The sequence below is a fragment of the Cinclus cinclus genome, chromosome 1, assembly GCF_963662255.1.
Source record: "Cinclus cinclus chromosome 1, bCinCin1.1, whole genome shotgun sequence".
Classification (NCBI taxonomy): domain Eukaryota; kingdom Metazoa; phylum Chordata; class Aves; order Passeriformes; family Cinclidae; genus Cinclus; species Cinclus cinclus.
Window position 1 is genome coordinate 17,011,188 of NC_085046.1, and position 23,870 is coordinate 17,035,057.

Below are 23,870 nucleotides of genomic sequence, written 5' to 3' on the forward strand. Positions count from 1 at the left end.
ACAAAAGTGGAAAGTCCTCTGCTGGAAACTCTATAAGCCTCTCTTTTTTTTTTAAGTTTACTAGAGTAAATATAGCCAACTCTCACTGGAGTTGCATGAAGAAGGTTCTGCAAAACTGAGCTATTACGTCAGGTCTGCAGTCTGTCTCTCTACCCTGTAATTCAAACCTCATGCTTCCCCCTTGTTTCTGTCCTCATTTAAGCAAGGACATTTTCCTAGCTATAAGAAAGTATCACAGCATGTATTGCAGACATATATGCATTAAGCAGCCCCAAAAAAATCAAGAAGAAATATTAATTGTTCTGGATTGAGGATTTGTCTCACCGAATGTTTCATTAAAAGAAAGTCAGCCAGACGTCCTCCAGAGTCAGCTCATTCCCCTAGAACTGGGTGGGACAAGCTGCCCTTTTGCATTCCCAGCCTCTTACCACTGCCTGCAGTGGGTGGCAATTTCAAAACTGATTTTATAAGTATTAGAATTTTTTTAAATTCTTTATAGTGAGTCTGCCCATATGTCTTTTCATTTAGCTCACTTTCTGTTCTTTTTCTCATCCTATGTTTATTTGGGTTTGTTTTTTTTTTTTTTCCTTCTGTATAAGAAAGCAGAGATCCTATAACTACAAAGGACAATCATGGCTTCATTCCATCTGCTGCTTGCTGGTCCATGCAATGGACATTGCTGTGATCTGCCTTGGAGAATCCAACTTGATCTGTGGCTCCTTTATTATTGAACTAACTACTAAGCATCTCTCTCCTGAAGCTGGCAGTAAATATTATTTCTCAGCAGAGCAATATGGAAACATATTTATTTTCCTCTTCCTCTGCCCTACCATTAGCACACTTATTTAAGCCTAAACTTTCTAACTTTTTAAATGCAGAGACCTGAGTTTATGGCATGAAATGTTCCCTTCTTAGTTCATAGGTAATGCAGAAATATTAACAAAAAGAAGCAAGTAATATTTTTCAGATACTTTATGAACACCTAACCCATGACTTGGACTGATGACCTTAAAGATCTTTTCCAACCTAAATGACACTATGATTCCCTGAAACAGGGAAGAGAGACAGGATGTAAAGAAGTATCATGTGGAAAGGTAATAGGGAATTCTTAGTGTAGAACTACAGAAGAAAGGAAAAAAGGCAAAACAAAAAGGGAATGAGACAGTGTGAAGGATAGCAAATAGGAGTTTGTGAAAGAGGAAAGAGAGTAATATTGGAGATGGAGTGCTGAAAAATTAATAGGGAAACAAGAAAGGGATAATAAATACAAAAAAGAAAAAGAAAATAAGAGACTTTAGCTGGAGAGAGAGGATTTGAGAAAAAGAGGAGTTAAAGAGACTGTAGTGTATGAAGGAAAAGTCAACAAAAAATTCAATGAAAAAAAGAACAAAACAGAATAAACGGAAAAACAAACTAATGCAAATTTTCTTCAATGCTAGAAGATTTTGAATTAGTTCTTGTTATTACAATGCTGTAGCCTAGCATAGTAGGGAGAGGGAGAGAGCAAGAAAGGAAGGAGAAGAGGGATGAGAAAGAACATCCAACATAAACTTAATTAGTTTTGTTCAGTATTCTGAGGCTCTGTGGATTTTTTGGTGGATGTGGTCAGAACACGAGGGTGGAAAGAAGTGAGCAAAGCACTTCAGGTAAATTCCAGCTGGAGTGACCCACAAATGTTTGAGGACATGGGCAAAGAAGATATGACCATAACTTGTCTTTGCAATCCACTCTCTTATTCAAAACAAAGATATTTGGGATGCACTTTAAAGCTACAAATGGCTTTTGAAATCCAGCAATTAGTTCAGCCATTACCACTGAAGATATAGTTAAGGTTCCAAACAGCTTCATCTTCCTCAGACAGTGAAAGAAATAACAGCTCTTTACAGGTGAGGCCTTAATGCAGCATCTCTGAGACACCCCATGCAGTGGGACTGCATGCTGAGAGATAATGCTGAGGTGGGTGCTGTCCTCTGTATATGCCTGCTAGTTAGTGGAGCACAACAGAAGTTCAGGTTTGATGAAACCATCACCAAGCTTTAACAAGTGATGAGACACATCATGTGTGTGTACATGCACGTAGGCATGCAGCCCTTACTTCTCAGAAAACGTTTTACCTTATCAATACCATCGTGTTATCAATCCCCTGACCACACAGGTTTATGACCCCAAGAACACCTGCACATCAAGAGTTCTTTGTCCATCATAATGTTCAATGGCCCTTCCCATTCCTAAACTGAGGTCACCATTTTTTCAGTTGTAAAACAAGAACAAAAAAACAAGAGGAAAGCAGTAGCACACTTCTTCCCATAACATGGTGAGCTTACAATATGCCTCATATGGACTCTGTACTTGGACTAGCATGGCTGTACCTGTGCTGAACCTGCTGTCACAGATTAACTGTCCATGAGAAAATCTTGACAACACACTGGCTGAACTCTGCTTGGAAGGGAATGGAGCATAAGGCCACTTGGAGCCTGACCCAGACCCATCCCATGAGCGCTTCCAGTCTGGCCACACTTTAGGTTAGGCAAAGAGAGCAAAAAGATGGACGAGATGCAGCACATTTTGCATCGGCTGTCTGAAATCACAGTGCCTCTGAGTGGAAGTTTATTTCCCCAGCAGCATTTCATCATTTGAGCTATCTCCCTGCTACCAGTCTGCATTGCTTGACTCTGACTGGCAAGACAAACACCCAGATCAGTTAACAGGCACTCATTTCTGCCTATTTATGCATTTAATTTCCTATGAACAAATGAAATGTGAGAGTTTAAAAAAATTGTTTAGATTATCCAATTAAGCAGAGAGAGGTTAACAAATTTCTCATGCTTTATTTTCCTATGCTTCCTTCATGTACTTTGCAGACAGAATGGTGAGTGCACTGAGAAGCCTCTTGGCATTACAACCAAGATTTTTCAGGGTGTTATCACAAATGACAAAAATATAAACACACTAAAACATAACACATTTCAATCCTAAAAAGGTCGGATTTACATAATTACATCATTGGTTTGCCAATATCCACATTTATCTCATCAGTACAGCATGGCCCACCCATCCCATAAGCTATTCAGATTGTTTGGACTGAATGTATAAAAGCTGTTACTGATCTATTTTTCTAAAGTTAACATTATGACAACCCTCATAACTAGTGCTTCATTCAAACCAATTGTTGCCTTTGCTTTCAAACCAACTACTTCTTTCTTCTGATTTTCCACTGATGCTTTTTATGGTAGAATTTTCTGAGAACAGAGTACTGTAATTCATGAAAATTCAGAAAGCATTTCCTCCTCCCTCCACATTCTCTTTGAAGAGATGAAGGACACCATGTACATAACATAGACAACCACCACCAATGCAGGGAGCCAAACCCTTCAGACCAATCTCAATTTCAGCATTTTCTTTGGGCACCACAGAACTGATGGGGTCATCTCTTTTTTTCCCAAAAAAGGAATAGTTTCAAAGATGTACAGTTCTGGTACAGATCACCATTTTTATTTGGTTTAAATATGCTGTATATCAGATTTCTGCTATTTAAAAGAAAAATACTTCTAGTAACTGCACTCATAAATCACAATAAGTGCATGGCTTACTGACTCCCTGTACTAACTCAGCTATTATTTTTGATCCATACTTGTATCTCTTCTCATTGCACTGAAGACAACAAAAACTGAACAAGTTGATAATAGTTAAATGAACATAAAGAAAGTGTAACCCTTGGTTTCATCTTACATTACCAAACAACTGAGTCAAAATACAATTTCTCTTACAGATATATGAACTGGGTTAGAATGTAAATAATATAGAAATATTATAAAACAGAGCTGATAAGCAGCTTGTTTACACCTGTTTCTTCCCATATAAGGACGTAGAAAATCAGAAAAAAATAAGTTGATGTGCTGAGTTTTGAAGTCAGCACTAGTGGCAGGAGAAACGGTCATGAAAAACTTTAAATTCAATTGGATTTTGCAATGCGAGTGTCCAAGCCACACCACAGCTCATAGCCATAAGGCTGAACAGATTTGCAGTTGTATGTATGTCTTTTGGAATTACAGAAATGCTATTGGTGCATCAATTAAGAGACTTAGATCACAAATTTCTTCCTACGCTGTTTGAATCCTACCTTTTCTTTTGCTTTTACTTCCTTCTATCCCAAAAATATCCAAACTGGTCAGCATGGATGAAGTAAACAATCTAGTTTACCCAAAGGTCAAGCTATCTATAGTAAATATTAAGTGATACAGGGACAAGCCCTTTACCCAACACACCCGGTTCAGTCTTTTCTCTTGGTCACACCGAGCTCAAATTTGCAATGATGTAAGAAAGACATATATTCAGAAAAAAAATAATTTCAGCATCACATCATTTCTCATGAAGTCCTATTGTGTGCTGATATATGCAACTGTCTTGCTTCTGCCAGCTGAGGCTTTTTTTAACCCCAGATCTTAACCGGTATCCAAGAAAAGATATTTTTACTGCTCATATTTTCAGAAGAGTGATTAGTTTTCCAGAGCTCTTATTAGAAAAAGAACAATCCAACATGGAGAAGAATCAAGATCCTCAGATGTATAACTGTGTTCTCTTAAACATTAGGTAATGGTTTACTCTTCTTTGTTGAATTGAAGATAGGGACAGAATTAATTCTCTTTAGTATTCATAAGGCTAATGACTAATACTGAAGTGAAGACTCAGTGGAAAGCAGAGATTCTGGTACACAAGCATGGACTAACACATTTTGGATTTGTGAAAAGCTTCCTGGAAAAGCTAAGGTCCTGCATGACAAGAAGAATGGCTTTTTTGAAGAAGAAGAAGAAATATTGTTACTAACTTCACTTGGTTCTGGGAACTGTGGTAGCAAAATGGCCACCTTCAAAAAGTGATTTTTAACCCCTGGTCCAGTAACAGTTCATTTGGAAAGCTACCTGGAAGTCATAAAACTTGACAGGACTTTGACTTTTGTTGACGCCTGCAATTCAGATAAGCTACCTGGTTTACAAAGGAGGTAAAGAAGGACCTCCTCTCCTCCTGAGAGGAGGGCACAGCAGCCAGGATTTTTATAATCTATCAATGTGTTCAGGGACTCTGTCAACTATTTAGGAATTTCAAGTAAGCAATCAAATTAGTGTAAACTGTTCTACTAAAAGCAAGGGGGAAAAGAAAGAGCAAAACTTCTAAAGAATTGGCACAAGGAAACATTATGTAAAAAGAGGTGGAGTAAGAATAAAACCAGAAACTAGTAGACAATAAAAAATGGATTCAAATCCAATCCTTATGGTTTTTTTCAGGGCAAGCTCTCACTGAAGGTAGCAAAATCTGCCTGAGAACCTCAGATGTATGAGAGATAAAATTTCTAGATTTAATGAAGGGCTGGAAAGACCTTCACCCAAAAGAGGTAATATGTTGTCTGCGAGTAACTTCATCAGCTGTAGGGTAAACTCTCAGCAAACCTCAACATGAAAGACAGACCAGCTTGAATACAGGCCGGTTAGTGGGAAATAAAGAACCCTCCCCTTAAAAATTCCACTCTCTGGAAGTTTCCAGGTAATTGGTTTGTGGTATCTATAATACCACACTCCTCTCAGACTAACTGGGAGATTATTGCTTGGGTGTGGGCAAGCTCGGGTTCCTTCAGCAGTTGTCTTTCAAGAATGTGACACTTTCTTTCAAGGGCAGTTTCACATAAACTTCAAATCCACCATCATTATTTGAAAATTAAAGAAACCCTAAAAAGTATCTTTTTAAATGTTGGTATAGTAATAGTATCTACAAGGTTATATTCCTTATGCATACATATATTCCCAATACGTACATATGATACTATTCCTAATGTTTGTGAAATAAATAAAATACACCAAAGCAAATAGTCATCAGATTAAAAAAGCCACAGTGCAGTATCCATCCAACTGTTACACAGGATCTGTATCTTTAAACAAAACAGCTTTGGGCTAGAAAACATTTGACATTAATATACTGTTTTATGTGTAGCTAAATAAAAATAATATTTTTTTCCTTATAATTATATCATTTTCTCACTAATTTAGGCTTTGTACAGCAGTAGGTATAGTATATCAAAAGACACATGAATGAAAGAGAACAGGTACATTTACAGTCTTTCATCACAGACTGATTTGATGCAGGTACTACGCAGTATCTGCAGGTCTGTAGTTGTATAAATAATTGGTAACTACAGAAAACCCACTCAAAGCAAAAGTAGTAAAATCCATATCAGTAAAAGAAAATCCAGAACATCAGAGACTTCTTTTATAAATTTTAAATTTTAGATTTCAGCAAGATTTAAACAGCAAGTTGGAAAATAACTGTTCGTATTCAATGTGTAAGTTTGAAAACAGACATAAAATCTAAGAGCAAAGGTTGGTGATTTAAAGAACAATTAAATATTTATTTTCTTACACAGCTGAAGGAAGAAGAAACAGTTTTCATTGTTCTGATTAAAATTCCCTGTTTATCTGAAAATATACTTTAGTTTGGAAGAATAAAAGGAATTATATATCCTTCATTATTTATAAGCATCGTCTTACCTTACATCTCTTGGTGAGTTCTATTTCTAGATGACTTTAGCAGGTATTTTAATTCAGAATTAGTTTCAGCAGTACGTGCCACAACATCTGCTCTTTAAAATAAACTGCTTTTTCTTTTTCTGTCAGACAAAGTATGTGGCCTGAAAGAGCTGCAGCGTCTCTGCTCAAGAGATTTCATGGACACTCAGAGGGTTTCTTTCCACTGTATGAAAGTTAAATCTGAGTAAGGAAGGCATTTTTCCTGTCCCGGAAATCAGCATAACCAAAACCAATGCTGAGCTAATGAGAAATGTTTCTTCCATGTGTTCTGTTTGGCAGACACCGCAAGTCATATCAAGGAAACACGTGATGTTTATAAATACAATATGGCTTATGTTGTCATAACCTCTCAATGACAAAAAGAGCATTAGAAAAAGCAGACAGCAAAACAGCAGGAGAGATGAGATTTGTATCATTTGGAAGGTCTCTATCAGATAATAGAGGTATTAGCAATTGCCTTTTTGGTTTTGGTTGGGTTTTTTTTTTCTTTCTTCCCAAAAGGAAATAAAGTTTTATAGCAATAGGATCAGTAAGGTAAACACATGGCAACTTACATAAATGCTGTCCTATAGGTATCCTAGCTCTAAAATGCATTCACCCAATTTATTGCTTGAATTATTTTCCAGTAAATAATTCTGTTCCAAATACCTCTGTGTAATGCAAAGAGCCCTTAATTTTTTTTTTAGCTGTAGTATGCAATGTAATGATATAGCTGTGGCAGCATTTGCAACTTTTATGTTCATTGATGTTAAGATCATAAGCTATCCAATGTGAAGAAGTCAAAGGTGCTGGATGCATGTTTACAGGTACCTTAAAAACACACAAAAACTATTCTGCTTTTATTATTTCTCTATATTTTCTGCAAAGCAATATTGAATTTCAGCCTCTTTGGAAGCCTTAAATGCCTGGCAGCTGTTTGAGGGTTTCTAATACTCGTAGGGTATTTTTAAGTTCACACATTGTATCTAACTCTAGAGAGTTAAAATATTAGCAGCCTGCTAACCAGTCCCTTTCAGGGGAAAAAAAGGACAAGTTGGTGGTGTGCAATTTCAATAACAAAAGCTATTTAGCACAAGTTTACCCAACTTACCAAATATCTGCCTCATTTTCCTATACAACTCATTTTAACTCCTCTCCTCTTACCCTGGCAGCCAAAACCCCCACTGCTGTCAGGAACATTATCATCTTTTTGCCACTCTAACTCCCATAAAATGTGGAGTTTCCAGGTACCCTACACCGACCGCCCCAACTCAGCTCTGATTCAACTTGCCCTAACTGTTCTTTCTTGGAGAAACAGTCTCAAAATAAAAAAAATAAAAAAGTTAAAAAACCCAAAACACCTCAAAGCATACCTCAATACAACAATAGCCACAACAAGCATTCTTTGGATATTCTGACCTCATCCAGCAGGGATCTTATGCAAATCAGAGAATTAAGTAAAACCATGGTAGGTCTGGGACACTTCAAAATAAAGTGCACCCCACAGATTTTAAGGCAGGTAGATGGGAAGAAGATGACTTCCAAGCTAAATAGCCACTAGTTTCTTATGGAGTAAAAACTTCCTCCCAGTTCTCAAAATTGGCTGGTAGGCGAAGCCCAAAACAAACCACTGCATAAGCCAACATTATAAGTATCCAGCTGTGCCACCAGAAACACTGACTAGCTTCTATAACAGAAGGGGGAGATCATAATTTAAGTTTCTTTAGCCGTTAGGTGCTCCAGAAAAGGAGGGTGTAGAGAATGAGGATGGAGAATTTGCTATGCACATTCAGTGGGGGAATCACTTCAGCTTAACACCTGAGGATGAAAGGAGTTGTGTCAATTCACTCAGCAACATATAAAACCCCACTGTCTCTTCCTTACAGCCATGTCCTGGCATTCAGTCCATGCACCATGGCTGACTGAGTGCCAGCCTGGACCCTTCCCCTTCCAAACTATGCAAATCACAAATGGCAATTCCAAGGGCACAGAGCTGCATGGCTGTGTACGTGCATTTACACTGGAGTTCAGAACAACACCAGAGGGAAAAAACAGACCATCTAAACATTTGTTCATAAGACAGTATTTTGTCAGAAGAAAGTATTGTTGCACAGAGAGCTAGAAAGTGTTGATAAATGATACAAGCTCAGGTGAAGGAATAAATGAATGAAAGGTAGCAATGTGAAGATGTATTTTTCAATAAAAACCCCAAGTGACTGCATATTTACAGAGTACATTTTGGGAAAGGAAAAATAAAAAAGGAAGGGCACAAGCACAAATATTCAGTGAGACAGTACTATGTGTCTACTTCTTGCTTAGCAGCATTCAGCATGGCAGACCTGTCAAACAGACATGCTCTTTGAGATGGAAAGGGCCAATACCAGTAAGAAAGTGAGGCACTCAAAAGGGTTTCAAGAAAAACTTTCCTTTAGAGCTTACTTGGACCCTCAGCCAATTAATTCCCTTTTCTCAAACACAACCCACTCAGAGAAAAAGTATGAAACAAAGAAGAGCAGGAAAATTAGAATTAATGGACACGAAAGCTGAATGGTTCAATAGAAGACCTGAGAGTTACAAATCCCACATTTTTCTTGGACATTTGGAGTCTTTTTGTCCATATGGGTAATACTTAATACTTTAAGTGTTCCTGCCAATTCATATACAGGTCTCACATCTGTTTGGTAGTTAAAACAGGTGTTCAAGCTGGCAGCTAACATTATTTTCGTAGATTATTTTGAGCCAGTTACATGGAAATTTTTACAAAGCACATGAATAGAAGCCTGAACATTATGAAACCCAGGGATAAACATTCCAAAGAGATAAGAAGTCAAACAGTAGAAAAATCTGTAAAGGCAAAACTTTCCCAATCATCAAGGAAATAAAGCTTTAACTCACAGATGACAGGAGACACAACCATACTCAGAGTATCACCATGGAAAAATGTACTTACAATGACTAATTCATGATATTCTAAATACTGTTTTTCAATGGTCTGACAATCAGCTGTTTTTCTGTAGGTATTTTGAAACAGTTAAACATGATGCCCAGCACATACTCCCTCCTTCTCACTGCAGTAAGTGTAGCACTCATATATCATACAAAATTGATGAACATCAATTTGCCTAATGCAAAGATATACACATATAAAAGAAGAGACAAGGAGCAGGGGTTCTTCTACAATCTTATGGGTACTCTGCAATAGCAGTACATAAAATGTTCATGTTTTTCACTTAGAACCCTCACATTTTCCCCTCCTTTACTATGGTTTGCTAAGGTAAAAAGGATAAATAATCCATCTGGTTATTGGTGGCTTTTTTTCTGCTGAACAAAACCCGTGAATCCCCATGCAAATTTCAACCAGATTTAGCCAATTAGTAGAAACCATAAGACTACTATATCCCTACAAATTTTGCCAAATTAGTGATTCGACAGAAGTTGCTACTGTACTTCAGCCAAAGACAGGAACAGTTGCAGTGAGGGCTTCAGCTTTTTAGACTTCTGAGGATGAACACTGGAGAGTGTTATGACTCTGGGAAGAGGCTCGGTTACAACCTGACTATTGCTGCATAAGGAAGAACTCAACCAAAAGACACACATCCTTAGAAAAACAGGTTTCAGTATTTCTGAGCTCAAGAAATCACTTGTTTCCATGCTCATAACTTTGAAGTGCAGAAGTTCACATAGATCAAAGAGAAGACTTTTAGCATGTTTCTCCACAAAGGCCCTATGAACATCCTGGCTCTGACTTCACCTCTCAGACCAGAAAGGCAAGAAATCTGCCAATGCAAAACAAAACCCAAATGAGAAAATAGCTCTTTTGCTGGATACACAGAATTTCAAAATAATGTCTTTGCATTTCTATAAAGTAAAACACAGTATTCTGCCATGAAATCACCACCTCTGCAAAGGTCATCACTGTGTCACCATTGTTTTTTAGTTATGGCCAAAAGGTGCTAACAGAGATATAATCAGGAGATTTTGAGTGTGTATCTGTGGTACAACATAGGATTTCAAAATAAGCAATTCAAGTAATTGCAGTTTTTTCACAGAGGCAGCATATCTGTGTTCAAAACAACTCTGCTAGGCAGCAAATGCCTGGAAGAGGGCCAAAGAAGTAACTTTTACTTCCAAATATATGTAGTTAACTACAATCATACCATCAAACAGGCCTAGAACTCACAAATAAGGCCACAGTACATACCTTCAGCATCCACTACACATGGAACAAGAACAGTATAACTTGACTTAATAAAGCCACAGTTACAAGCATTAATGTCAAAATGCACAGTGACAGTATGTCATGCCTTTGAATATGAATAAAATGTACTGGATACATCCATTTACTGCTACAGGAATATAACTAGAACAGAAGAATTTCAGGATGTTACAGAATACAGAAAAAACTCTCACATCTTCCCTTTGAAGTACATCCATTTCCTTTCTCATGGTTTGTGTGCAGTAGTGTGAAAAATCAAGTAATTAGATTTCTGACCTATCCAAAGGAGCATTTTATAATTGAAGTGCATAAATTAGAGGTTGTTGATAATAGCGCCTGTTAATAAACTATTTCAATCTTTCTAAAATATTGTGGCCTTAAACTGTTGAAACACAAGAACTACTTATGCAAAATATTAGCAATAAAGCAGTGAGACATGCTCAGAATTGGTAATGAAACCAAGAAGCAAATGCACAGTTAAGGAAATCACAGGAAATTTTCTGCACCATTGAATCAGCTCTGGAATGCACAAAAAATCACAAAGCAGGTAGGAGAGTGGTGGCATTCTCTTCTGGCTCCATGGAGTTAAATCATTTGTACCCTTTCCTGTGGACAGACCTAGGAGGGCTGGGGAGGAGATGAGGTTGTGTAATCTCACCACCAGCTGCAGGTAACATGGGGAAAAGGTGCCCCACAGCTGCATGTCCTGCCCTCTTGGCACCAAGGTGGGAGGTAGCAGTGCAGCAGAAGATAGACATAGAGAGAAACCAAATGTCTCAAATGCATTCTCTGTAGATTCCTAATACAAAATATTCACCTGAAAATACAAATATAATCATCCTTTTCCAGTGCAGGTAGAAATTTTTAGAAAAAGACAAAACTATTTATACCACAATGGGTATTTATCAGAATTTCCTATCCAAAACTGTCATTTACAAAGAGTTTCAGTAGACTTGAAGTGAGGTGCAGCTGCTCAGCCACTGGAAACCCATCCCTGCTGAAACTTTGCTGGAGTGTACTAACACCATGGCGTACTTCACAATAAAGGGTTTGGAAACACAGAATTAGGAAGCTGTAAAACCTCTGAGTACTGTCTGTGTCACAAAATATATAATTAAAGGCTGTGTTTTGCTTCACATGCCTTACTGCATTTAAACAAGATCAAAAAAACCCCAAAAAAACCAAAAAACAAACAGTTAATGCCCAGGGCAAATAATTGGAAAAAGAAAAGCAATTAAAATACATTGCAAAAAGCATTATTTATTCACTTTTTCTGTATACATGCCATTTGTATACCCCTGATTTTCTGAATTGCTATGTACATATTACATTTCAGAGTTTAAACATTTAGCAGAAAAGCTGGAGGAAAAAAAAGAATATAAATACAGCATTAGTACTTACCCTTGTATCTCCATTTACAGCTCTGGAAGTGTGATTAAATGCATGTGCAGGGTCTTTGTTGTAAACTTTAAGGAAAGATCGGTCTTGAATATTCCTGGAATTAAAGAATCAGCAATGAAAATAGATTAAAGCATTTTTATTTACTTTGTTGCCTGAAAGTTTCAGGTAACAGACAAACATAGTAGGTCTGCAGTCCATGTATAAGAAAAATGTAAATGCCATAACTAAGACATACACAAACAAACAGAAGTCTACTTTGATTCTCTTTCCCATGGGAAGTATCACTCTCACTAGAACTCCCCACCCTTCAAAATTAGATAGTGCTAGGTTTCTTTCAAGATCCTGCCATAGAGTGAAAACACTTTGAAGACAATAGAACTTCAACATTTACACAGCACTCAAAAAGGATTTAGTTAATATTTACATGTTTTATTGTGCATTCAGCCCACATAATTTTTTGTTATTCTAAGAAGCAAGAATATCAAAAGAAAAGCAGTCTTTCTAACTGTAATTATTCTTGAGGAAATTTTAATTATCAGCTTGTTCACAAAGCTGAAAAAATCCACAAAAGCTAAAAATTCAGTAATAGATAAATTCTTTGTCTAAACTTTATCTGTAATAAAGACAGTTTTTAAAGGGAAAAAGTATTGCAGAAAAAAAATTAGCAGCAATTTTGATGAAAGCTTACACAGAAACAGTTTAGATTAAAAGCCCTACAAAAATACTTTTGTTTTATTCAGACTCTCCACTTTGTCTTTGATTAGTTAATTTTTTAACTACTACATTTAGGAAAGAGATGACAGTTTTAAATTTTGTTTCAAGACCTACCTTCCAATAATTTTATGGCTTTGACATTTGCCCTGAGCTCTGCTGATTTCTGGTTCATATTTAATCAGTAGCAAAGCCTCCAATCTATGCTCATTTACATCCTTTCGAAGCTGCGATTCCTTTAATTTCTCTGTAGTGATCTCTAGAGAATTTACTTACACATGTGACTGAATTCCTTTCCTCCAGGTGCAGCTACAAGTTTAGCGAACTGATCTTAATCACTTGGATTATAATTTAAAAATGAAGGGAAGGATTGTTGGGCAGGTCCAATTTCTTTCTTACAATGTCATATTACAACCCGTGATTGTTTTGAATGGGTAGCTAGTCAGAACTTGTGCTGCTGTTGTAGATGTCAAGTAGTTATTAAAGAAACCCCACAGCTCAAGAGACAGATCAGTGTCTTGTGTTTAAGAACTGCAGGGCTGATGAGAAGTTTGGTATTTATGAGTGTTTACTTGTAGACTGCATAGGAAAATAGCTACCTTGAGGCAAGTTCAAGTTCTTCAATTATTCATGGTAACATAAACTGGTTTCCATCTTGCAAATGTGACCCTTTAGCTTTGAGACCTACACTGAGAGCTTCAGTTACCACTGTCTGCCTCAGACTTGGGACTATGCTCTTCTTGATACAAGGCAAGCTCTCATCTTCTGTTCAAGAAATGGTATATTATTAATTTAAATTCACTTTATCTGCTGTCTTTTCTGTCTGATGGCTATGAGATGGTACCTCAAACAACTGGAGTTTTTTAAAAGGCATTTTCAATAAATATTTCTTGTAGAAGCATGACACTTTAAAGCAAAACATTGCTGCAAGGCAAAGTACCAAAATACTAGGCATTTGATCTCTGATATGAACGTATTTCACCTCATGTTGCTATTCTGAGATAAACATTACTAATAACAGGTATGTATTACTGTACTTTTATTATTACTATAATTTGCATTATGGTAGCTCCCAGATGCCCTTGGCACGTTCAAAGGCCTCGCTGATCTGTGTGTGCTGTGTAAACACCCCAGGAAGACAAATTTTCCCCAACTTACAAGGTGAATAGAGAGTCACAAAAGACACTAGAATAGCTGCAGGAAGATAAGGGAACAAAAAGAACTCAGAAGATCATAGTCTCTCCAGCCAGAGGAGCAGTAAACAAATCCTGGAACCAGGGGCATGCAACACAGTGGGAAGGAGACCAAGACAGTGGTTTTGTAGATGTCTGTGGAGGACACCTTCCAAGCACATTAGAGGGCTGCCTGAGAGAGAGGGAAGGCACCTGTTTGAAAATTAAAGATGTAGAATCCAAACTGGCATTATTCACCAAGTGGAAGCAGATGGCACTTGGTACTCAACAAGAAATGAAAAGTAGCGTTGAAGTGGGCTTGGAGGAGCTATCATAATGAAGACAAGTGGTTTAATGAGATGGAGAAGATAGTCAGAGGACAAGTGAAAATACATGCATGCAGAACAGTCTGCCTGTCAAACTAGGAGAATGATCTTTGTTGCCTCATTTGGATGGGTAAGAGCAAGCAATATGACCTATTACCTGTGCCAACTGCCAAGAAATGACAATTACAGCAGTTGCTATTAAAAAATTGAAGAATTACAAGTGTGTTTTTTCTCTGTGTGATGGGAAATGAAAGGCTGTAAAATATGCATATTCTGGAGCAAAAATATGAAGCCTACACTAGATGCAGAGCCCTGAATCACTTTAAGAAAAAGACTGGACATAAGTAGAAAGACAGGGCTTTGTCCCCAGTGATTTAAAAAACAATTTAAAAAGAAGGAAAAAAAAAGAGGAGGAGGAGGAGTCAGGGGGAACTAAAGGAGGGAATTTTGTTATGGAGGAAGTCAGCTGGGTTGTGGGATTTCCTCTAGAAATGCTCTACAATACAGGCATAGGAACAGAGGAAGCAGATGTTGGAGTTGAGTCAGGCCTGAGGCTGGCAGAATGATGCCTGCAATGGGAGCAAGGGAAAAAAGGTGGAGTGGCTTTAGGATAATCAGCAACCACATTCTCAAGGGCATGAAGTCATAAATTGTTAGTCTGAAACTCAAGGGAAGATGGAAGGATAAAGGGAGAGGGAAGGAGCCAATGGGCTGGATGATGGTTGGCAATAATGCACTTGGCAACAGAGATGTAGTAAACCCTATCACAATTCAATCAGTTGATCTGATCTAGTGAATAAACTGTTTGATGTATAAGAAACTTGGGTACATGTTGCAGGATGATGATGTTTGATGAAAAAAAAAATCAGATGGGTCTTCACATAGGCATTACAGTGGCCAAACAGGGGTGTGGCAGTCTGCAAAGCAAATAAGATTAAAAGAAACTGAAATCCAAGAGACTAGCTAATGACAAGACACTGGACAGACAGCCTAAGGAAAGCAGGACAGAGGTGAGAAAATGGAGCGTGGCACAGTTCACGGGGGAATGGATGGGGAAGGGCTAGAAAAGCTCCAACTTGCTCTTTTAACTACAGCATGACAAGGGAGAACACCTTGCAGCAGTAGACAGGATACTTCTCTTGCACCACAAAATTTTCCTGCATTAGTGGCAGACTAGCAGAGAGCAAACAGCTTTTCTACTTTCCCCTTCATCTTATGCTCCTCATTTTCATCACAGTTTATTTATAAAGTGTAACATGTCTGAGGTGTACCTGAGAGCTTCATTTATGCATGATTTGGGACTTTCTAGGGACCTTGAGACCCAGGAGCTTTTGCTGAAGAAAGCTGGTTATTTAAGAACCTGCACTCCCACAAAATAAAGGATGGAAAAGTGAACCATTTATTGAGCAAGCTCTGAATTAGTGGAGGGAAGTGACTCCACCAGTTGCTGCAGCCTGCCATATAACAGGAAGGTGGTGGGGATGCAGCAGTGGTCACCAGTGCCACAGAGCTTAGTCTGTGTTGGATGGTCAAGTGGCACTGTTGTGAAGACATCAGTGGCATTCATGTTTGTTACTTCAGGCTCATGAGATTAGGCTTTGCACTCCCAGTAAAGAAACAACCCGGTTTTTCTGTAAATGTTTATTCTGTATTTTATGTGATTTTACAGTTAAAATTCAATAAACATATTAAATATGTGAACCTTTGTACACTATACAAATATTTCAACAAGGCATGCCATTTATCAGTGGCTTGTGCAATATCCATCGATATTGCACCTACAGCTGAAGGCATTGTCAGACCAGACCTCCTGGATTACTCAGATACCATTGAACATTCCTTAATGTGTCAGGCCACTCTGTCAGATACTTATCAACCCCATTCCTTTCTATTCTATAAGTGTACAACAAAACAAAAAACACACAAAACACCTCAGCCCCATGAAACCAGTAGCTATAATTCCATGCCTTACCTCACATCACAGAGTTCATAGTATATGTTTCTGCTCTCATCCTTGATGTAAATGGCGACACTGGGCGATTCCAGCATTTTCATTGTCAGCTGCTGGGGGAAGGCACTTACAAAAAGGGCACGAATTGTGTCTGTGCTTGTGATTTCATTTGGCATCCTCAACTGCTTTGTTTCATCTCCATACTGAAGATATAATACACCTGCAAAGCAAATGTAATAGGAAGTTACGTATTCTTAAATGCACAGCAATGATCTGGTTTCAAAGTCTATGTGGAGCATAGACCAAGCCCATAATGAAAAGAGAAAAACCAACTCACAATCTTTAAAAAATAAAGCACATGTAATTTTCAACAGACTATTGGAATAGAGCATAGAACAATGATATGGTTCAGCCTTGATAAATGTGCCAGTCCCAGTACTGAGATGCCTCTTACTGTACTTCAATTAGATAAATCAGAAGTTTACCTTATGAATCCTAATGGAAGATCTCAAACCCACCAAGTTTGCTCTGTACTGGAAGTTGGTAAATCACAAGGTACTTTAAAAAAAAAGTATCTGAGGAAGAAATTTATCCTTTTATAGCACCCAGCTTTCCTTATACATAACCTCACACTAATCAATAAAACCAAGATTTAATTTTTAGCACATGGAATTTTATATTCACAGTTCAATTTGATGGCATTATATAGCATAAATCCTCAGGTGTAACTCCTGCCAGGAATAAAACTGAGGTACCCCACCAAAAAAAGAGAGCAATTTTGGAACCTTTCAGTTTCACAGCAATATTAATAATCATGCTTAGTACTCAGGGAGAAACATAAGTAATCTTAGACGCTGAATTGCAAAATATAGACATTCTTATTCACTCGAGATAGAACACCTTTCTGATATAGCTATTTTCAGGGAATGGGAGGCTGTGATATGTTCTATAATGGAAAGAAACATGAATAATACAGACCAGGGACTGAGGGAAGGGATATGAAGTACCTCTTCCATGATGCCTGTGTTGGCCCTGCCAGGCTATGCTGACTCCTGTACAACCAGCAGGTGCCTGTACTCCACTGGCCAGTACTGCATGAGTGTGGCTTGTGAGCATTGCTACAGTCCAGTGCCACGCCATCGTGACCTCCAAAGCCCTCTAAGGACTAAAGCACTCAGAAAGAGCCATTTCAATCAACAGAAGAAATCAGCCTGGACTTGATGGTGTTGATGAGTTCTAACCATGCTGGGTCTGGCTCCTAAGGAAAACCAAAAGATCTTCTCATAAACATCTCCAGTGTGGGAAGGTTTATTAGGACCTGCACAGCAGCAAACAAGCTGCAACGGGACGACAAACAGGATTGCAACCAAACGAAGCAATTTCCTGGGATGTACAGCACTAGGGAGTAGATTCACAAGCAAGTGTTTAGTTGAACTACTTTGGATACAAGGAAGTGGGGACTGCTAAATCCAGTTGAATGCACTGTGCTGTTTCTGAGCCATCCCAGGTGTCTCTGTACAACACTGCATTGTCCCAGCATGAAACACCTTTACTGTCTTGCTGTCTGTATGAGATGGAGCAAGTACAGCTTCCACAGTGGTGTAAAAAGATGGCAGATCACAGAATCACAGAATGGCTGAGGTTGAAAGGCACCTCTGGAGGTCATCTGGTCCACCCCCACCACTCTCAAACAGAGACAGCCACTTGTGCAGGACCATGTCCAGACAGTTTTTGTATATCTTACAGGATGGAGATTCCGTAGCCTTTTTTGGGAAACTTGTGTCAGCGCATGGTCAATCTCACAGTGAATAAAGGTTTCCTGATACTAGGGGGAATCCCATATGTTTCATTTTGTGATTATTGTCTTTGGCCTTCTCACTGGGCATGAATGAAGAGAGCCTGGCTCTTCTTTGCCCCCTCCAGGTTCTTTTGTACACTGTTGACATTGCTGCCCTTGAGCCTTCTCCTCTCCAGGCTGAACGGTCCCAGCTCTCTCAACCTGTCAGAGCAAAGAGGCTCCAAACAAGTTAATAATCCTTGTGACCCTCTACTGGATTCTGTCCAGTCTTGGGAAGATTCTGTGCTGCCAGGCATTTGCATCGACCAATAATTAACACAGGTGGGCTAAAGCCTGGCAGAGCATTTTACACAAACTGAATTCACCACAGCAGTTGCAGTGTAGATTCACTGTAATGTTGCTCTCCCATGACCAATATAATCAGGAGGGTTGTGAACACAAGGCCCTCAGTGCAGTTGCCATCAGCCATCAGCAAATCTCACCAAAACACAAAATTTATGAGGTAAGTCAGTGAGTCACACTTGAAAAGCATCAGCAACACAATGGGCAGTTTATAGTGCTGAGATACAAACGCTGAGGAAAAGCAGTGAGAAAAGATGAGGTCCTAGAATACAAAGGCAATTAATGAAAAAAAAAAGAAGGCATTTCAAGCTGAGCCCTGTCTCCCCTTAGTCTTCAATATTTTTCTCCCTATGTTGTCCACAATTGCTATAAAGGAAAGCAGGGCCAGTCAGATGTTCCTACAATCAGTGGGTAGATAATTGTGCTTGCACTTAGGGAAGGAAGATGTTAGCTTTCCTGAATACTAAACACACTACTCAGCATTACCTAACTATTATTTAATATTAGGCTGCTTTTATAAAATAGAGCTGTTAGCTTAATCTTTGTATTATTATCAAGAGCTGATACCTCTTTCTTCATTAATATTGCAATCAAGCCCCCTATGAACCCTACAAATTTCCATTTTCCTTTTTCTGGAAAAACCTTTTCAGACTGAAATTAAACTAGTTTTCCTTCAAAGACTGAGAGGAGTTTTCCTATGACTTTTATTTCTAATGCCAATATTTAATGAGCTATTAAAATATTTTTCTTTTTTATTATAATTTGAGACATCATATATTTCTTTATGGTCTTCTAGGTAAAACTATCTTTTTAGTTCTCAAGCATTCTATGCAGCTAAACAGTCTTTAGGATTCAGAAACTAACTAAATTTGTAAAAAAAATACACAAGTTAATGACTGCATTTATTTCACTTTTCCAAGATATGCAAAGAAACACTGATTTCTGATGATAGCTTTCAGCTCTTATGAAGAAGATTAAGGAATCTTCAGTGTCTTGCCATTTAAACTTTCTTGGATTTAGTAGCAAAAAATATATGTTTTTTGGCTAAAAAGACAGGCTTTGCATATCAGCTTTGCCGTTGGGTGTGACTCTCTTTTCTGCCCAGTTTAAAAGTTAGTGCAAAATTTAGAAATGCTAATTTTGCATTTCAGACCATTAAAAACGCATTCAATATTGAGTTACTGAAACCATTTAAACAGTGGCAGAGTTGAAAAGTCTTCCTTACACACAAGTCAGTGAAAATCATTGCAGAACAGTCTTGATTCTGCCTGTGCTTCAATGCTCCCATAAAATACTGATACAAAGAAGAATCACAGTTGTCTTGAGTCCTGAATTTTCAAAGCATATATGCATATTATGCCTTAGAAGAGACAGCTTAAACATACAACTTGGAGAAATGTTTTGGCCCCAATCTCACTCGAGAGAGAAAAGATATTTTCAAAGCATAATAATTTTTTTTTTTGTTTATTCTCCTTTAAATCACATGCCCTTTAAAAAAAAAACTACTGCCTTTCCTCTTGAGTTTTCTGATCCGTATCATTATAAAGGAATGCTTTAGGGCATTTCCTATTCGACAGAACTAACTGCTCACTTCTAAAAATCACTTTTAAGCATGACAAAGTAAAGAGACTCAAAATCCATTAGTTAAAATCATTCATAATATTTTTTTTCCACACATTGCCCGGTGAAATTCTAAACACTGACAATACCCACAGGTTCCACTTCATGTAAACTGCTGGAGCTCTGAGGTATGCTTTACCTTGAGCTAAAAAATCACTCCCATGAAGATTAAAGCAAGAAGAAAGAGAACATAACTTAGGCATCATTTCTGTTAGGGCACATATGTCAGCAACGCTGCTGGAAAGACAATGAAACACAAGGGATGTTCCTGTCTCCATGCACCCTCAAGTCCCTCTTGCACTTACTTAAGTTTCTGTTGCAATGGATTTACCTGAAACATGAAGATTGTGCCCGTTTTTATACAACACAAATCAAAGAGGAAATTCCCTGCTATTCTAGGACAACATGCATGAAGATGACTGTGAACAAGGTAACGACACCACGCTGCTGTTCTGAAAATACACATCAGACAATGCTGTGGCTCCCACTTCCAAGAGCTCTGAGGTACTGCCAGCCCTGTGCTGTCCTACAGCTACAACACAAACTATAATGTTAAGACATCCCCTTTGTCATGCAGTATAACTTAGCTGCAGATATACTTCTGGAACTTTTTATCATTCTTCACCCAACAAGCACCAGACCACAGACTTAAAGACAGGCCACAGAAGAAGGCATTTTCATGTAAGCCTTAGTAACATCAGGCTTGTAACAAATTGCTTCGCAGCCCTCTTGTCAACAGAGGTATGCTTTATTGAAGAGAAATTAAACACCCGAGAGGTGAGAGAACGTGTTCAAAGAAAGGTTTACAAGCATCAAACCCAGATCTGATGATGATCCGGTGAACACACATGACTGCCCTTTCCCTCCCTACATACAGAGCTCTTTCAAAACACTGGATTTTCTGCTACTTCTTTATCAAGGGTCAGTGGCAGGATGCGCAAAACATTTCATCATTTCTCTCAGGGATGATCTACATGAAACACAACACAGTGCAATGGACAATGCAGAGCGCTGATAACCTGACGCGGGGGGCTGAGCCCATCGGCGCTGGGTTGGGGTGCCCAGCACAGCCTTCCTGTGCCTTGAGCCAGCACAGCTCTGAGCTCAGACACACACACCACCTTCACAGAAAGGCATTCAGCTCAGACAGTGCTGCTGGGCTGCAAAACCCACCTGGGAGCTGAGGACATGCCTTCACAGTGTGATGATGAATCTCACCTAAACACAAGGGGTCTAGGCAGGCTTTAGAACAAGGAGCTCTCTAACCACAGTAGGGCTGGCACACCACCCATACTGATAAGACCATAACTCCTGAGTCACAGCTGTTAAGGTTTACTCCTTACGGCAAGAGCTGACAATGCAGGTGTCAGGAAACAACCCAGCTCACATCTCAGCACCTCCATCATGGTGCTGACCTCACCCTGACTAAGCACCACGTTATCATGGTTATATTGTTAACAATGATCTACCTGCATGCAGGGCACCTTACATACTTAGGAGAACTTTAAGCACAATTACCTTTTGTTTAAAGAACAAAAATTATCTTTAAAATTTCATTATTTAAGAGAGGAAAGTTAAATACCTGATAAAACAAGAATAAGTAAACAAACAAGACTGTGTCGTCTTCTGTGTCCTTTAAAAGTATCTGTTAATTCTCTCAAATGATGGATTTTAGACAGAAAAATATAATTTCTCACATAATTCTCTTATAATGAAGAAGATAAAACTGAGGCAGAAAGTTAAATAATTCCTCAGTGTTATGAAATAAAATATAGTTAAAGCTTGCATTTGAGTTCATGAGTTTCTTTTCTGTGAAGCTACAGGACTCTCTCTCTCTGTTGCCAAGATGTCTTGCAAATTTCTGCACTGAAATATCTTACTGGTATTTGGCAATACCTTAATCCAGCTAAAGAGAAGTATTAACTTATGATAAAATCTGTATTTGGCTGGTGTGAGTTGCTTGGGCACTGGAGCATTGAAACCTTCCCACAGAACCAAAAACCACTGGCGTGAACAAGGCACTCCTACTCTTCTTCCAACACAGCAATTGTATGTAGCCTCTGGGAATTCTGTGTCGAATCTGAAAAATTCTAGTAATAGTAAAGCTGGTTAGACTACATCAATCAAAGCCTGGATGCATGGGAGCTCTGGACCTTCTTGTAATACAAGATGCAAAGCAAGTTATAATAGCTGAAATGGTGAAAATGCCATTAGATTAGCTTCACTCTTTATCCCTAACCATCACTTAACAATATCTTTTTGAGAAATAGGCAATCTTTGTCTTTTCGTGCTGCTTTAGCTTGATCTTTCACCGTAAATCCATTGAGTCACTGTCTCTGTCTGGACATTCCCTCATGCTGAAGTCAGAAGCAATGGTAACAAGCAAAAGTGAGAAGAAGTATCCTTGTTTCTTACTTACATTTATGTCAGTCATTACCTGAGACTTGTATGAGTTTTAAAATCTAAGGATGATCTTTAAATTCTCAATGATAACTGTTTTTGTTGGGGTCAAACCTACCCTCAAAAGTGCAGTTTAAAATTTTAATTACTGTTTACTAAGATTTCAAGATACTTCTATTTTTTTCTTTTGCTTTTGATGAAATTGTCATGCATAAGACTATAAGGATGGCATAGGCTCATATTGTTCTCTGTTCCCCATCCCTCCTTTCCCCCCCAGCTATCTAATAAACAGACCAAACACGTATCACCAAATTCTGCCAAAGTTATGTAGACATGAGTTTATTACAGTAACAACTCTTGCTGCATGGAAGAAATTTCTCAATATGAAGTTCTTACTTTCCATACCCTCAAGATTTAACTCTCCTATTTCACCACACAGCTTCAGCTAGTCTGAGGTCATTGCCATGATCCTTTTGGTATTTCTAGCCTGAAGCTCTCATAATAACTTCTGCTAGTACTCCCTCCTGAAAATCTGTCCTCCACATTCAGAATATGTTCTATAAATATACTTAGCTGTCTTCAAGTACTAAGAGAATAAAAAAGTAAATATTTTAATGAATAAAAGCAATTACTTATTTTTTTGCACAATAGCCTAAAGAGATTTGTTCAAAGTATTAAATTGTTTGGTAAGTTTTGACAAACACAGGAACTGTTTAATTTAGTTCAGTATTGCATTTTACTGCTATTTCATTCTTCTCTGCTACTTAAAGTGACTTGCAATAATTTGTTACTTAATGAAAAAGACAGATGGAAAAGTCAGTAATCACATAAATTTCCTACCAAAATGTTACAAAAAATAAAAGTTTTTAACTCCCACTAAAATACTACCACTTTCTACAAACAAATGCATTCAGCTGGCTAAGAAGAATAAGTAAAAAAGCAAATGGACAACTTTTTTATACCTAAAGAAAACCCAGTGTTTTACCCATATGATTCCTGACAAAACCTGTTAAAAAGCCTATTGCCAAAAAGGAACTTCGGCTATACACCTATATCAGCAAGTCTGTCTACTGTGAACAGTTACTTCTATCATCTAGAGATTCTGAGAGAACATTTCAGTTTAACCTAGCTTCCCAGGTGGAAATCAATGCTCTGGCAGGATGACTTTCAGACAATAATTGCATTCTGTTGCACAGAATAGCCCAGCTGTCCATCAATACCCTGAACTGACAAAACAATGCCAGTAAACTTGGAAGAACACAATCCCCTATGATACTGAATGAAAAAATACTTTAAAAATTACAACTGAACAACTCAGTGAGATGAAAAAGAGGTTTCATATGTGCCCGAGTCATTTTTCAGAGGGCCCCTGCAGGCTC

The 23,870-nt window shown here is 38.1% G+C and overlaps 1 protein-coding gene across 2 annotated transcripts in view; it reads right to left on the reverse strand.

Annotated features, from left to right (window-relative positions):
* The window catches only part of KIAA1217 (KIAA1217 ortholog), a 175,511-nt gene that overhangs the window by 60,169 nt on the left and 91,472 nt on the right, over positions 1–23,870 (reverse strand). For both annotated transcript variants that reach the window (XM_062507346.1, XM_062507353.1), the window contains 2 exons: positions 16,353–16,551; positions 12,172–12,265 (listed from right to left, as the gene is read on the reverse strand). In XM_062507346.1, the coding sequence (XP_062363330.1) occupies positions 12,172–12,265; positions 16,353–16,551 (293 nt within the window). The remainder of the gene's footprint in view (positions 1–12,171; positions 12,266–16,352; positions 16,552–23,870) is intronic.